At 39.8% G+C, this 12,933-nt stretch overlaps 1 protein-coding gene across 1 annotated transcript in view; it reads right to left on the bottom strand.

Annotated features, from left to right (window-relative positions):
- Nucleotides 1–12,933, bottom strand: part of lama5 (laminin, alpha 5) — a 300,746-nt gene that overhangs the window by 1,168 nt on the left and 286,645 nt on the right. The window contains exons 71-78 of the mRNA XM_043710073.1: nt 9,751–9,918; nt 8,771–8,903; nt 8,334–8,479; nt 5,577–5,766; nt 2,763–2,915; nt 2,254–2,413; nt 1,697–1,827; nt 248–341 (exon numbers count right to left, since the gene is read on the bottom strand). Coding sequence (XP_043566008.1) covers nt 248–341; nt 1,697–1,827; nt 2,254–2,413; nt 2,763–2,915; nt 5,577–5,766; nt 8,334–8,479; nt 8,771–8,903; nt 9,751–9,918 — 1,175 coding nt within the window. The remainder of the gene's footprint in view (nt 1–247; nt 342–1,696; nt 1,828–2,253; nt 2,414–2,762; nt 2,916–5,576; nt 5,767–8,333; nt 8,480–8,770; nt 8,904–9,750; nt 9,919–12,933) is intronic.

The following is a 12,933-nucleotide window of genomic DNA, read 5'->3' as shown; positions in this document are numbered from 1 at the left end:
ATGTATTTATTTATGCTTCCTTCTGCCTCACTTGCAAAGGGGCATAAGTGGTCCATCTTCCCCCCGCTCTACAAACCTCAGGAAATGTTCTGACAATGTATTTAGGGCCCAGTAGGAAGGTTGTCATCCTATAGAAATTACGAGAGGTAGAATGGAACAGTCTCAGCGCTGGCCTAACCCATCAGAATGTGATACTCCCTGCCCATCTGATGACCGACTTGTGCTTACATTTGCACTTAATGCTTACCTGCAATATGATGCCACTGTCCATCACAGAGAGACTGTTGTGGAATGACTGACACAGAGAATTCCCCAGCTCCATTATTTAACTGCACTATAACCTTAAAAAAAAAGATACAAAGTCACTGCAGGACAATAGAAACCCAGCACATAACATACACTTCATTCAGCACATTCGGCACAACACTTGATTACAAAGAGAAGCTTAGTCTTCGACTGTGTTCATTTAAGGATCCAAAGTTGCAGAGTTAAACTCTTGGGTAACAGATAGAAGCAGCACAGTGCCTGCAAAGCCCGTGTTTGCCAGAATTAGCAGAATTTCCTGCAGAAAGCCTCTCAACCTCTCTATTCCATTCATGTCCTGGGTTTAGGAAGATATTGGTCATGATAATGCTACATCTTTCACATTCTTCAAAAACATCTTAAGACATTTTGTTAGTTCACTTACTAAATTCTTCCCCGCTCCACGTAAACTACTTCACTGTGTTTGAAGATGCATGTAATCATTCGAGAGGATGAAAATGATTAATGAGAATGGGATGAGGGATTTAGGTTTTGTGGCTAGATTGGAGAAGCTGGAATGTTCTCTTTATAGAAGAGAAATTAGAGGGGAATTTTGATAGAGATTTTCCAAACTATGAAGGGTCTCGACAGAGTAAATGTTGGAAACTGTTCCCAATGGCACAAGGGACATGAACGTAAACTTAAGGTGAATGGCAAAAGAACCAAAGGTGACAAGTTTTCTTGTAGCTTATGGTTAGGATCTAGAGTGCATTGCTTTAGTGTGTTGTGGAGGCAGATTCAATCGATCTTTTAAAGAAACAGCACGTTATTGGAAAAGAACCAGTGTGATAAGGGTAGGAAAAGGGTAGGAATCAGACTTTCATAAAACAAGCACAAATACGATGGCTGAATGCTCTGTGCTGTAACCATTTTATGATTTTCAAAGGATCTATAAAATCTTGGTAGTGGTTTCTCCTCACTTTCAATTCTGTGTAAAATACTCTGAACCCTTAACAGACTGTGCCTTTGCAAGTATTAAAAGTAAGTATGAACATTTTTCATAAATCAATAAAAATGTGTGCCAATAGTGAACTTTTGAGTACTGACTGATATTAAAGGAAGTGTGTCACAAGTATCATTAATACAATTGTTAGAATACTGCATCAAGTTATTTAAGGTCTATGGCATCATTGTCTTGTCTGTGATGATGATGATGATTGATGATGAATGAGATAATTCAGCAATTCACTGTTCATGAAAGCAATTTCATTTTGTTTGAATATGATGGGTTACATTTCCAGATTTGCTTTTCCTAGAGCATCATAATTGAGCTAAGTAAAACCTCATCTTCTGCACCTGTGCTTTAAATTTTGTTGATGTGCTTGGGTTGTTCTGAACAGTGAACTTTTGTTTAAAGAATTACTCCCAGCCTCAAAATGAAAGAAAAAGTTACCTTTCCATTTTCAACATACAAACTTAAGTAAAGGCTTCGTTTTCTCCCAACATGGCAAAGTACACCTGACAAACTCCTGGGCCGTACTTCAAGCATCAGCTCATAATCTTTACCAACAATGAAAGACTCGTCTGAAAGAAAATAATGTCAACAGACAATTAGAACTGAAAATATGTATCAGTACATATGGAAGATTGGTTCCCCCTCCCAATTAGTGAATCTTGCTGGAACATGTCATAAGCTCTTCAGAAGAATTAAGATATAGTCAGAGGGCAAAACATACATTAACTGTTGTTATAACTGACACTGTCCATCATACGTGAATAATTGTGAATTCAGCATGATATAAAAAAGACTTTACAACCCTGAATAGACTGAGGGGAGAGTGAGAATTCAGATACAGGTTATAATGAGAACTGAAGCAATGGTTAATCAAAGCAAGAAGACAAAATGAAACAGTAATTCAAATAGAAGGCTGAATCATTTTAGTTTGTTAAAACAAAATCATTACTTCATATTAGCCAGCCACTTGAGACGCAAATTAGGTTTTTAACTACCTATAATTAAATAGCCATCCGCAACTGAGAAAAATGTTCCTGTTTCCAAATTTCGCTCAAAACATGGTGCCACATCATAAGTACGTGAAGGAGGATCCATAACCTTTCCATCTAGTTGGAATTTTCGGATACAACCATTGAACTTGGCAGCAGGAATTCCCTGTAGAAATAAAAACAGGCTTCAACTTTAATCAATGATCAAAACTAATCACCACATCTATGTTGTGTTTATTTAAGGATTTTGGGATGGTGGAACAATTAGGCAAGTAATCAACAGATAATAGAGGCATGGTGTGACACAAAAAGCTGTGTTTTCATCTATTGTTCCATCTGAGTTTAAGAAGAATCAGATACAAAACAGAAGAACATCATGTGGTGAGATCTACTATCCTGTTCCAATTTCAAACTTGCTTCCAGTCACACCAGCCTTTGGCCTGTCTGTACCTTCTGCATCATGCTCAAAGGATTACAAATATATCTGCAATCAAGTTAGACAATATTTTATTTACCTGAGCAATCCTTCTTGCTTTTCCTTTTGGTACTGCACCCACATAGAATGGAGGTCTGACATCTAACGAAGCTGTGACCAAAATTGTGCTGCTTTGCACTCGGAGACCATCTATCACCAACTGCCCTTGATTTCTGTCTCTACTGAAAAATACCTAGAAATGATACAATTCATCACTGCGACCAAATTCTGATGCAATGAAAAACAAATCTATGTATTGAGTACAGGAGTTGGGAGGTCATGTTGCGGCTGTACAGGACGTGGGTTAGGCCACTGCTAGAATATTGCGTGCAATTCTGGTCTCCTTCCTATCGGAAAGATGTTGTGAAACTTGAAAGAGTTCAGAAAAGATTTACAAGGATGTTGCCGGGGTTGGAGGATTTGGGAGAGGCTGAACAGGCTGGGGCTGTTTTCCCTGGAGCATCGGAGGCTGAGGGGTGACCTTATAGAGGTTCACAAAATCATAAAGGGGCATCGATTGAGTAAATAGGCAAAGTCGTTTCCCTGGGGTCAGGGAGTCCACAACTAGAGGGCATAGGTTTAGGGTGAGAGGGGAAAGATGTAAAAGAGACCTACAGGGCAACGTTTTCACAGAGGGTGGTACGTGTATGGAATGAGCTGCCAGAGGAAGTGGTGGAGGTGTATGGAATGAGCTGCCAGAGGAAGTGGTGGAGGCTGGTGCAATTGCAACTTTTAAGAAGCATTTGGATGGGTATATGAATAGGAAGGGTTTGGAGGGATATGGGCCAGGTGCTGGCAGGTGGGACTAGATTGGGTTGGGATATCTGGTCGGCATGGACAGGTTGGACTGAAGGGTCTGTATCGCTATGACTAGAATAGAGAAACGTGTCACTGTCTCTCAAAAGATGGTTGAGGCAAAGAGTATTAAGGCAGAGGTAGGTGGAATCCTCATTAGCAACAAGCTGAAAGGTTATTAGTACTAGGCAGGCTTGAGGAGTAATCAGTTCCGTTCCCATCTTACTGAGTGGTGGAGCAGGCTTGAGAACCAAGTGGCTGACTTGTTTCTAATTTGTATATACATTTATTCAGACATGTAAGCCTCTGTTTAAAGCTGATTATGATTCAAGTAAATGTGCACTAAAACATCAATGTAAACAGGTTTGGCCACATGTTTTTAGCTACCTGAAGTGACCATGAAGCTTTAAGTATGGAGTAGGCGGAAGCTCGTTTCCTCCAGGTAAAAGTACCCTATATTTGCTGGCTGCAGTGTGGTTCTTCCTGAGCATAGACAGCACTGCATGATGACCCTGTTCCTTAACCAGTGTGGCTGGAAGTACATGTCCACCTTCCAAAGTGTATGCACTTCCTGTCTGTCACATACTTAGGAAGCTGTTAAATGATTGCAAAATGGCTGCTAAACAGTCAAGTTTTTAAGCCATTTACTGCTTTTAGCTAAAATAAATACACAGAATGAAGATTAAGTGTCAAATAATGAGTCTCAGACTTTCATTTCCTGTTCCTGGTACAGACATGAAGAACCCTTCAGCTCTTTTAAAATGAGGACAGGGTTGTCCTTCAAGCATTACTGCTTTATGTACGAGTCCGTCAAAAAAAAGCCAAATGTTGCAGCTCAAATCCAAGCATTTTATTTGGGTCTCTAATCATAAGATTCGTTTACATTGTAAATTGCCCTACCATTCTTTCTTCAAAGCTATCTTTCTTCCTTTTGTAGGTTATTCCCCAATACAAAGCCATCTCTGTCGATGAAGAACTCAAATGCATGCTTCATCCACTGTTGGAGAAGCTTTGTGGAGCTGAAGGTTATCAGCCATCATGATATTTCAGTGGATAGAACTTAGGTATCATAACAGACAACTATCAGAAGACTATCAAATTGGAAACTATGGACTGTGTTTGCATCTTACTACGCTGCAGTTGTGTAGATATGATTTCAGTATCAATGTTTAAACTTCATTCACAATTTACAAAAGATCTGTAGTTTCCACTAAAAGCAGGTGTTTAAATAAAATAGCTTATCATTGAAATTTCTAATCACAATCAGTTGCAACATTTATTTCTTAAACATTTAAGATAAACTGCAATGAAGGTACAATCTTTCTCGATTAGAGCCTCATGCTGTTAATCACCAATATACCAAAGTGCTGCATCAGTTTAAGATACTTGACCTGAAACAAGACTATGATATCCTTATACAGCATGTTATATATACCCTCAGGAATCCTATAAACAAGTTTGTATTCCCAAATACTTTTAATCTCAAATCTGAAAGATTGTTTAGAATTTCTTTAACTTAATTCATAATACATAATAGTTTTGTGACAGTGTAATGAAGTTTCTGATCCTTTCTATGGTGTTTAGATGAATGAATGCTGAGCTCATTGAAGCATACAGGATTCTGAAGGTGGCTTGATTTGGCAGATGCCAAGAGATTTTTTAGATTCCCTGACCAATGGAAACAAACAGGGTAACGGCCTCAAAGTAAGTAATCAACTTTTTAGCACTGAGACAAGGAGAAATTTCTTCATTCGGGAAGGATGTGAATCTTTAGGATTCTCTACAACAGAGGATTGTGCATGCTTCATTGAATACATTTAAGGTTGGATTAGACAGACCTTTGATGATATGGGCAGCAGGCAGAAAAAAATAGATTGGAGCCCAAGCCCAATGGTCCAATCCTGTACTTATTGTGCTCTTGTATGCCATTCTTCCTTTATCAAAAATAAAATCTAATTGGAACATTGAAGCAATTGTAGTCTGAGGTCATTCTAATGTGCAATGGATAGAAAACTAGAAATCATTTCAAGGCCTTACAATCCAAGTTTGCATTACTTACTGTGTGCCACTTTCCATCAGTACACGTTTCCTTACTTGGAATTCTCAACTTTTTCCCTTTGATATCAAAGAGAAAGACAAAACGGCCTTTGGAAACCAAGAGAGCCATGAAGGAAGTTTCCAGTTCATTGGACACATAGAAAAGCATCCCATGGGATGAATTACAGAGAACGTCCAAAGAAAATCTAGACCTGGAGAAACAATATAAAGAAAACAGCTTGAAGTCCCCTAGTTTCCACAAATATACATTAAAATTATAATAAAGGTTCGCCTGTGTTACAATACGGAATGTTTCTATACCCATTACTCTATGTCAGGAATTGCTCAAGCTTTCATACAAAGTTTACTTTCATCTTCATTAGTTACACAACTCAAAAGACTGCCATGATTCAGTACTTTTTCAGTAACAAGGTGTTAGTGAATCTGCTTCCCCCATTCCCCATACAGCATCTCACCCACACCCAGCTTCTGACCCTATCCCTTGTTACCATGGCTAATCCACCTAGCCTGCACATCTTTGGACTGTGGGAGGAACCTGGAGGATATACTGGAAATCTACACAGGCACTGGGAGAATGTGCAACCTCCAAACAGTTACTCAATGCTGGCACTATGAAACAGCAGTGCTCACCACTGAGCCATCATGCCACCCACAGTGTACAGTCCTTGTGGTGTATGGAATGAGCTCCAGGGTGTTGACCAAAGAATAGTAATACATTTCCAAGCCAGGATGATGTGTGCCTTGAAGGAAAGTTACAGATGGCAATGCTCCCCTGCATCTCTTACACTTGTGATTCTAAAGATTGTGAATTGGGAAGATGCTGTTGAAGAACCAATGGTGACGAACTGTAGTGTATCCTGAAAATGGTACACACTAGGAGACAGTAAGGACTGCAGATGCTGAATAGTCAGAGTTGGTAAAGTGTGGCACTGGACAAAGCACAGCAGATCAGGCAGCATCTGAGGAGCAAGAGACTTGATGTTTCAGACATAACACTTCTTCAGGGTCCTGGCCGAAACATCGACTCTCAGTCTTTCAATGCTGCCTGACCTGCTGTGCTTTTTCCAGTGATGGTACACACTTCCACTATATTCCTGTAGTGGAGACAGTGAATCTGTGGGATGGTGTGCCAATAAAGTGAAATGCTTTTTTCTGGAAACTTGAGCTTGTGTGTTGTTACATCCAAGTAAGCAGGGAGTACTCATTCAAACTCCCACCTGGTGTGAATGGCGAACATGCTTTCAGGCATCGGATGAGTTATTTGCCTCAAAATTCCCAGCATTTGACTTGTTTTTGCTCCTATATGTGGGTGATTCAATTACATTTCTGATCAATAGTATTTCCCAGGATTTTTGAGAGGTTGGGGGAACTCAGTGATGGTATTACCATGAATTGCCACTTGGGTGGAAAAAAACAGAAAAGCAGTTTAGACTTTAAACTGAAGAAAGGTTACAGACACCATGTTACAGATGGATTTAGGTGTCCTAGCACATGAATGATCAGGAAGTTAATACTGCAGTTATAGCAAGTGATCAGGAAGGCAATGGGATGTTGGTGTTCATTGCAAGAGGGATGAAAATTAAGAGCAGGCAAGTTTCATTGTAGTTGCACAGAACCTTGTTGAGACCACACGATGTACGTGTACACATTTGGTTTCCTCATTTGAAAAAAGACAATGATTTTGAAAGCTGCTCAGTGAAGGTTCAATCAATTCATTCCTAGAATGAAGGCCGTATCTTATCTTAGGCCTATATACACTACAATTTACGGAAGCGGAAAGTGCCCTTATTAGAATATAAAACCCTAAGGGGACTTGGTATGGTGGAATCGGGGGAGGGGTGTGAAAAGTTTCTTCTTGTGAAGCTTACTAGAACTAGGGGTCAGTTTAACAATAAAAGATCTCCTTCTTATGAAAGAAATTAGGAGAAATCTTATCTTTCATAGAATTGTTAGTCTATGGAATTCTTTTCCTTTGAAAGTCGCGGAGACCGAGTTAGATTGACAAGGAAGTCGAGGGTTAGGGGGTGCAGACAGCAGAGTGAAGTTGAGCCCATAACCAGATCAGTCAAGATCATTTTGAATGATCTATTTCTGCTCCTATGAATGTCTGTTCCTATGAATGTCAAAAGGAGATTGCTAGATTATCTGCTGTTGGAGATGGCCATGACTGGCACTTGAGTGGCATAATTATCCCTACCACTTGTCAGCCTTAACTTGAATGTTGTCCTGGCTTGCTCCATCTGGGCATTGACTCCTTTAGTATCTGAGGAGATCGGAATAGGACTGAACAATGTACAATCATCAGCAAACATCCAGATTATGATGCAGGGAAGGCCATTGATGAAGCAGGTGAGGATGGATGGACTTAAGGCACTGCCATCAAGAGGTCCTGCAACTTCCTGGACCTGACCTGAGTGGCCTCCAACAACCTTTGTGCTTTGTTTGTCTCCAGCCAGTGGAAAATGTTCAGCCTCATTCCTACTGACCTCAATGCCTCCTTGATGCCACACTTGATCAAATGCTCCTCTAGAAGAATATCAATTGGCCAGCATCCATTCTTTCTCCACTTTGCACTCACTCGTCAATCACTCAAAAATCCTATTAATTCATCCACCAACTCAGAACTCTACTATCTTAGAAGTGATTCTATATCTCATAAATAATGCAAAAAAGAAACAAATGAAAAGAAATGTGACAGTTTCAACTGAATGGCTAAAGTCACTTGATAAGAAGAACAGTGACCTCTGGAGGACCTTACCTCATGTGAAATGAATCTGGGATATTGTCATACTCCAGACGGCTGAGATGGGAGCCCCTGAAATAGTGAGCATCACTGGCTGCTGGCATCTTTGGCAACTGGCAACTTGCAGAAAGTTGCTGTTCACTCTCAAGCTTGGTTATTGCCTTCAAGGTTCAAATCAGATGGAAAATGGTGGTATTAAACACTAGGTGCTCACAGATATGAAGAAAGAAACATTATTTGTTAAATAGCTGTACAAAGAAAAAATAGACAAAATGTATGCATTGCCCCAAGGGCAACTCACATGCAAGAAATTGAATTAAACGTCATTGAACCTTGAGGTACAACATTCAAATGATCGAACCCCACAGACCTCAGAATTTACACCTGGGAATGCTTGTAACTTAATGGACTGAGATAGTGACATGCAAGCGTTTGACTCAAGTTTCAGTTACCTGTCTGGATTTCTCCCTCTTGTGCGATCGGATCTGCTGGGGTGGCTTTTCACTGGGGCAACTGTTTAACTCTGCCCCAACCATTACCTTATGCTTCTGGAGATCTACAACTGATTGCTCATCTGAGTCCTTGCTGTAGGAGAAAATAAATGAGAAATGCACTCAAAGCATTAATTTATTGCATACGCACTGTAGAATATCAGCGAAAACATTGAATGATTAGTACAGCTGAACATTGGATCAACAATACCTGTGCTGGCTTTTTGAAAGCACTATATAATAGTCCCATTTTCCATATATCCTTGAAAATGTTTCCTTTCAGGTATTTACCCAATTCCCTTTATCAAAGTTACTTTTGATCTGATTCCACCAAAACTAAATTGAAATGTTTGTATCATGATGATCAGCAATTCAGCCTCTTGAGTTTGCTCTTTGATGGCTGATTTCATCTCAACCTCAACTCCATTTCTCTCCCGCTCCCTATAATCTTTCAACTCATCATTAATTAAAAACCTCCTTAAATTTACTCAATATCCCAGCTTCCATCACACTCTGTCTTAGAGTATTTCATAGATTCACGACCCTTTGAGAGAAGTAATTTGTCCTCATCTCTGTTTTAAATCTGCTACTCAATGAGTCACATTTAAGTAAAGACTGTCTTCAGGTGGTGAGATTACTTAGCACTCAGTCTAAGCTCTGCAGCTTTAAAACTTAGAATGGTTTTAAAATCAACCCCACAAACATCTAAGCAAATCAAGGACAGTATTTCAAAAGGTATTCTATCATAGTAACCATTATGAACAGCAGGTTTATGAACATTTGTAAATGTAAGATTCAACAGTTCAGTATTTTTAGAAGAATATTTGAGTTCTTCTGCATCCAAATTCCAATTATTTATTGCAACAATCAACCGAGTCTTATTACACAGCTTCATAAATGGAGCACTGTTTCTGTGAATCTTGCAGGTTCTCATAACTCACCGATAAATGAAAACATTGCTGATACAACCTGTTAGGTTGGCACCGAGATCAGCCCCTGGTACACCACCAAAATAGATCTGCCCCTTCTCAATCTCTCCAGATTGGCGTCGCTTTCTCTTCGCTAATTTTGATTCCTGCTTTTCCTGATCATCAATGGTCATTTTAAGCCTTAGAGAGGAAAGCAAAATGCTGAGTCCTGACTGCAACTTCAGAGAAGTATTTCACCAAATGCAAAGTAACAGGGGATGTTCTGAGGTTGTCAAACGTACAATAGTAGTTCTTTCACTGAAACATTCCAAGAAAAGGTTAAACCCAAATTGCTGATTGTAATCACCTAGTGATCTAGCATTGAATCTGACCGGGATTAACTTTCTGGTATCTGATGGCACTTAAAGGGAGACTTAAAAGGAAAGTTTAACAGGAAACAGCTATTATAGTCTCTAAGGAGGGAACTGGCCTGTTCATGTATCTGATATGTGGCAACAAGATATGGAATGTTAGTTATGTGTACCAACATATTTCTATATCAAATCAGAACAGTGCACTCCTTTAAAGGCTCTATGTTAAAATACTTTAGATCCAGACTCAATGATACTAATTTCAAAAAGATCTAACAACTGTTTCAATTAAATCTATAAAGGAAAAAGAGAACTAGTTAGTTTTGTTGATGGTTAGTCTTTTGGGATGGAGCTGATTCCAGCTGTAAAGAAACTTCGCAAAATGGGAATGTCAGTTCAATTTAGTTAGCACAGGCCTACAGAACTAAAGTGTACTGAATTTACTATCTAATTAGCAATCTCAACCCTGAAGCTATAGGGGGCAATGGCACAAGGACAAATTTGTATGCGAATACAGTTGCATAGAGAATAGCATTTCTGCTCCTCAATCAGACGTTGCTGGTTGTCCAAGGAAGGTGCATCCAAAATATGAAAAGAGGAAGCAAAAAGGAGATGAGGTAGCTTTGTTAATAAAGCAGTTGATCAGTGTGCTGATAGTGGTAGTGACACAAGTTCAATGGATCATCATGTAGTATCAGTATGGGTGAAAATAAAGAATAGCAAGGGAAAGAAGTCACAGATGGGAGTTGTCAAAGAGTGGCCTCACTGCAGGACAAAGTGTAAATTGGGAAATGATGGAGATGTGAAGGAGGAGACTACAATTGTCTTAATCTGCATATTTTGAAGTGGTGCTGGAAAACCACAGCAGGTCAGGCAGCATCCGAGGAGCAGGAAAATCAATATTTTGGACAAAAGTCCTCATCAGGCTTCCTCATGAAGGGCTTTTGCCCGAAACATCAATTTTCCTGCTCCTTGGATGGTGCCTGATCTGCTGTGCTTCTCTAGCACCACTCTAATCTTGACTCTAAACTCTAGCATCTGCAGTACCCACTTCTGCCTTAATCTGCATATTGACAGGGCAAATCAAATGGGGATGGGTAAAGAGGAAAGTGCTTCAGGGATCATTTCTTGTAGCATAACATATCCAGGAACAGACTATTTTAGATCTAATAATGTATAACGAGGAAGGACTAATAAGAGATCTTGTAGTTAAGGATCCTCTGTGGGGAACAATCATAAATGGTAGAATTTCAAATTCAACAGAAGGATCCCAGGTCCCAAACCAGTGTCTCAACTTCAATAAAAACAATTACAGAGTCATAGAGATGTACAGCATGGAAACAGATCCTTCGGTCCAACCCATGCATGTCGACCAGATACCCCAACCCAATCTAGTCCCACCTGCCAGCACCCGGCCCATATCCCTCCAAACCCTTCCTCTATTCATATACCCATCCAAATACCTCTTAAAACTTGCAATTGTACCAGCCTCCACCACTTCCTCTGGCAGCTCATTCCATACACGTACTACTTTGTGTGAAAAAGTTGTCCCGTAGGTCTCTTTTATATTTTCCCCTCTCACCCTCAACCTATGCCCTCTAGTTCTGGACTGCCCCACCCCAGGGAAAAGACTTTGCCTGTAGCAGGCTATGAAAATAGACTAAGGGTAAAAACTCAATGAATGAGCAGTGGCAGAGATTTAAGCAAATAATTCATTGTGCTCAGCAAACATTTATTCCATTTAAAAAGGACCCAGTGAGAAGGATGAATGAGCCATGGTTGACAAGAACAATCAAGGAGAGCATTCAATAATAAATATAAGGCATATAAAGTGGTGAAAACTAGTGGCAGGCCCGAGTCATAGAGCTGTACAGCATGGAAACAGACGCTTTGATCCAACTCATTCATGCTGACCAAACATCCTAAATTAATCTAATCCCATGTGCCAGCATTTGACCCATATCCCTCTAAATCCTTCCTGCTCATATACCATTCTAAAAGCATTTTAAAATGTTGTAATTGTCCCTGCCTCCACCACTTTCTCTGGCAGCTCATTCCATATACCACCCTCTGCGTGAAAAAAAATGTCCTTTAGATCTCTTTTAGATCTTTCTCCTCTCACCTTAAACCTCTGCCCTCTAGTTTTGGACTCCGCTATCCTGGGGAAAAGACCTTGGCTATTCACCTTATCTATGCCCCTCATGATTTTATAAACTTCTGTAAGGTCAGCCTGTAATTTTTTTATCTCAAGAACCAGCAGGGGTCAACTAAAAAAGCTGGGAAAGAGAAAATTGATTATGAAAGCAAGTTGGCAAGGCATATTAAAAAAGTGACAGATTCTATGGTTATATAAAAATATGGTAACTACAATAAGTTCAGGACCTTCAGAGGAAGCAATTCTGAATTAAGAACGGGCAATAGTGAGATAGCAGTTTGCATTGGTCTAATGGACTAAAGGCAGATGACTCACTAAGATCTGACAGGCTGTACCCAAAGGTTTTAAAGAAAGGTTGCAGATAGTGGAGGCATTGGTTGATATATTCAAAACTCACTCCAGGATTCCACGGGGGTTCCAGTGAATCGAAAAACAACTCTGAATTCCTCTGTTCAAGAAAGGAAGATGACACTGGCACTGGAGGCAGTTCAGAAGAGACTCACTCAAACTGATTCGTCAAGATATTCTTAACTTGTCAAGATTAGCAAATGAGTTTTGATCTTTACTCATTAGAGTTTACAAGAATAACGGATGATCTTATAGAAACACACAAAATTCTGAGGGGGCTTGACAGGGTACATTTTGAGAAGATATTTTCACTTGAGGGGCATCTCAAACTAGGGACATAGC

Source organism: Chiloscyllium plagiosum, chromosome 20 (assembly GCF_004010195.1).
Source record: "Chiloscyllium plagiosum isolate BGI_BamShark_2017 chromosome 20, ASM401019v2, whole genome shotgun sequence".
Taxonomy (NCBI): domain Eukaryota; kingdom Metazoa; phylum Chordata; class Chondrichthyes; order Orectolobiformes; family Hemiscylliidae; genus Chiloscyllium; species Chiloscyllium plagiosum.
This window is presented reverse-complemented; position numbering and strand designations above follow the sequence as displayed.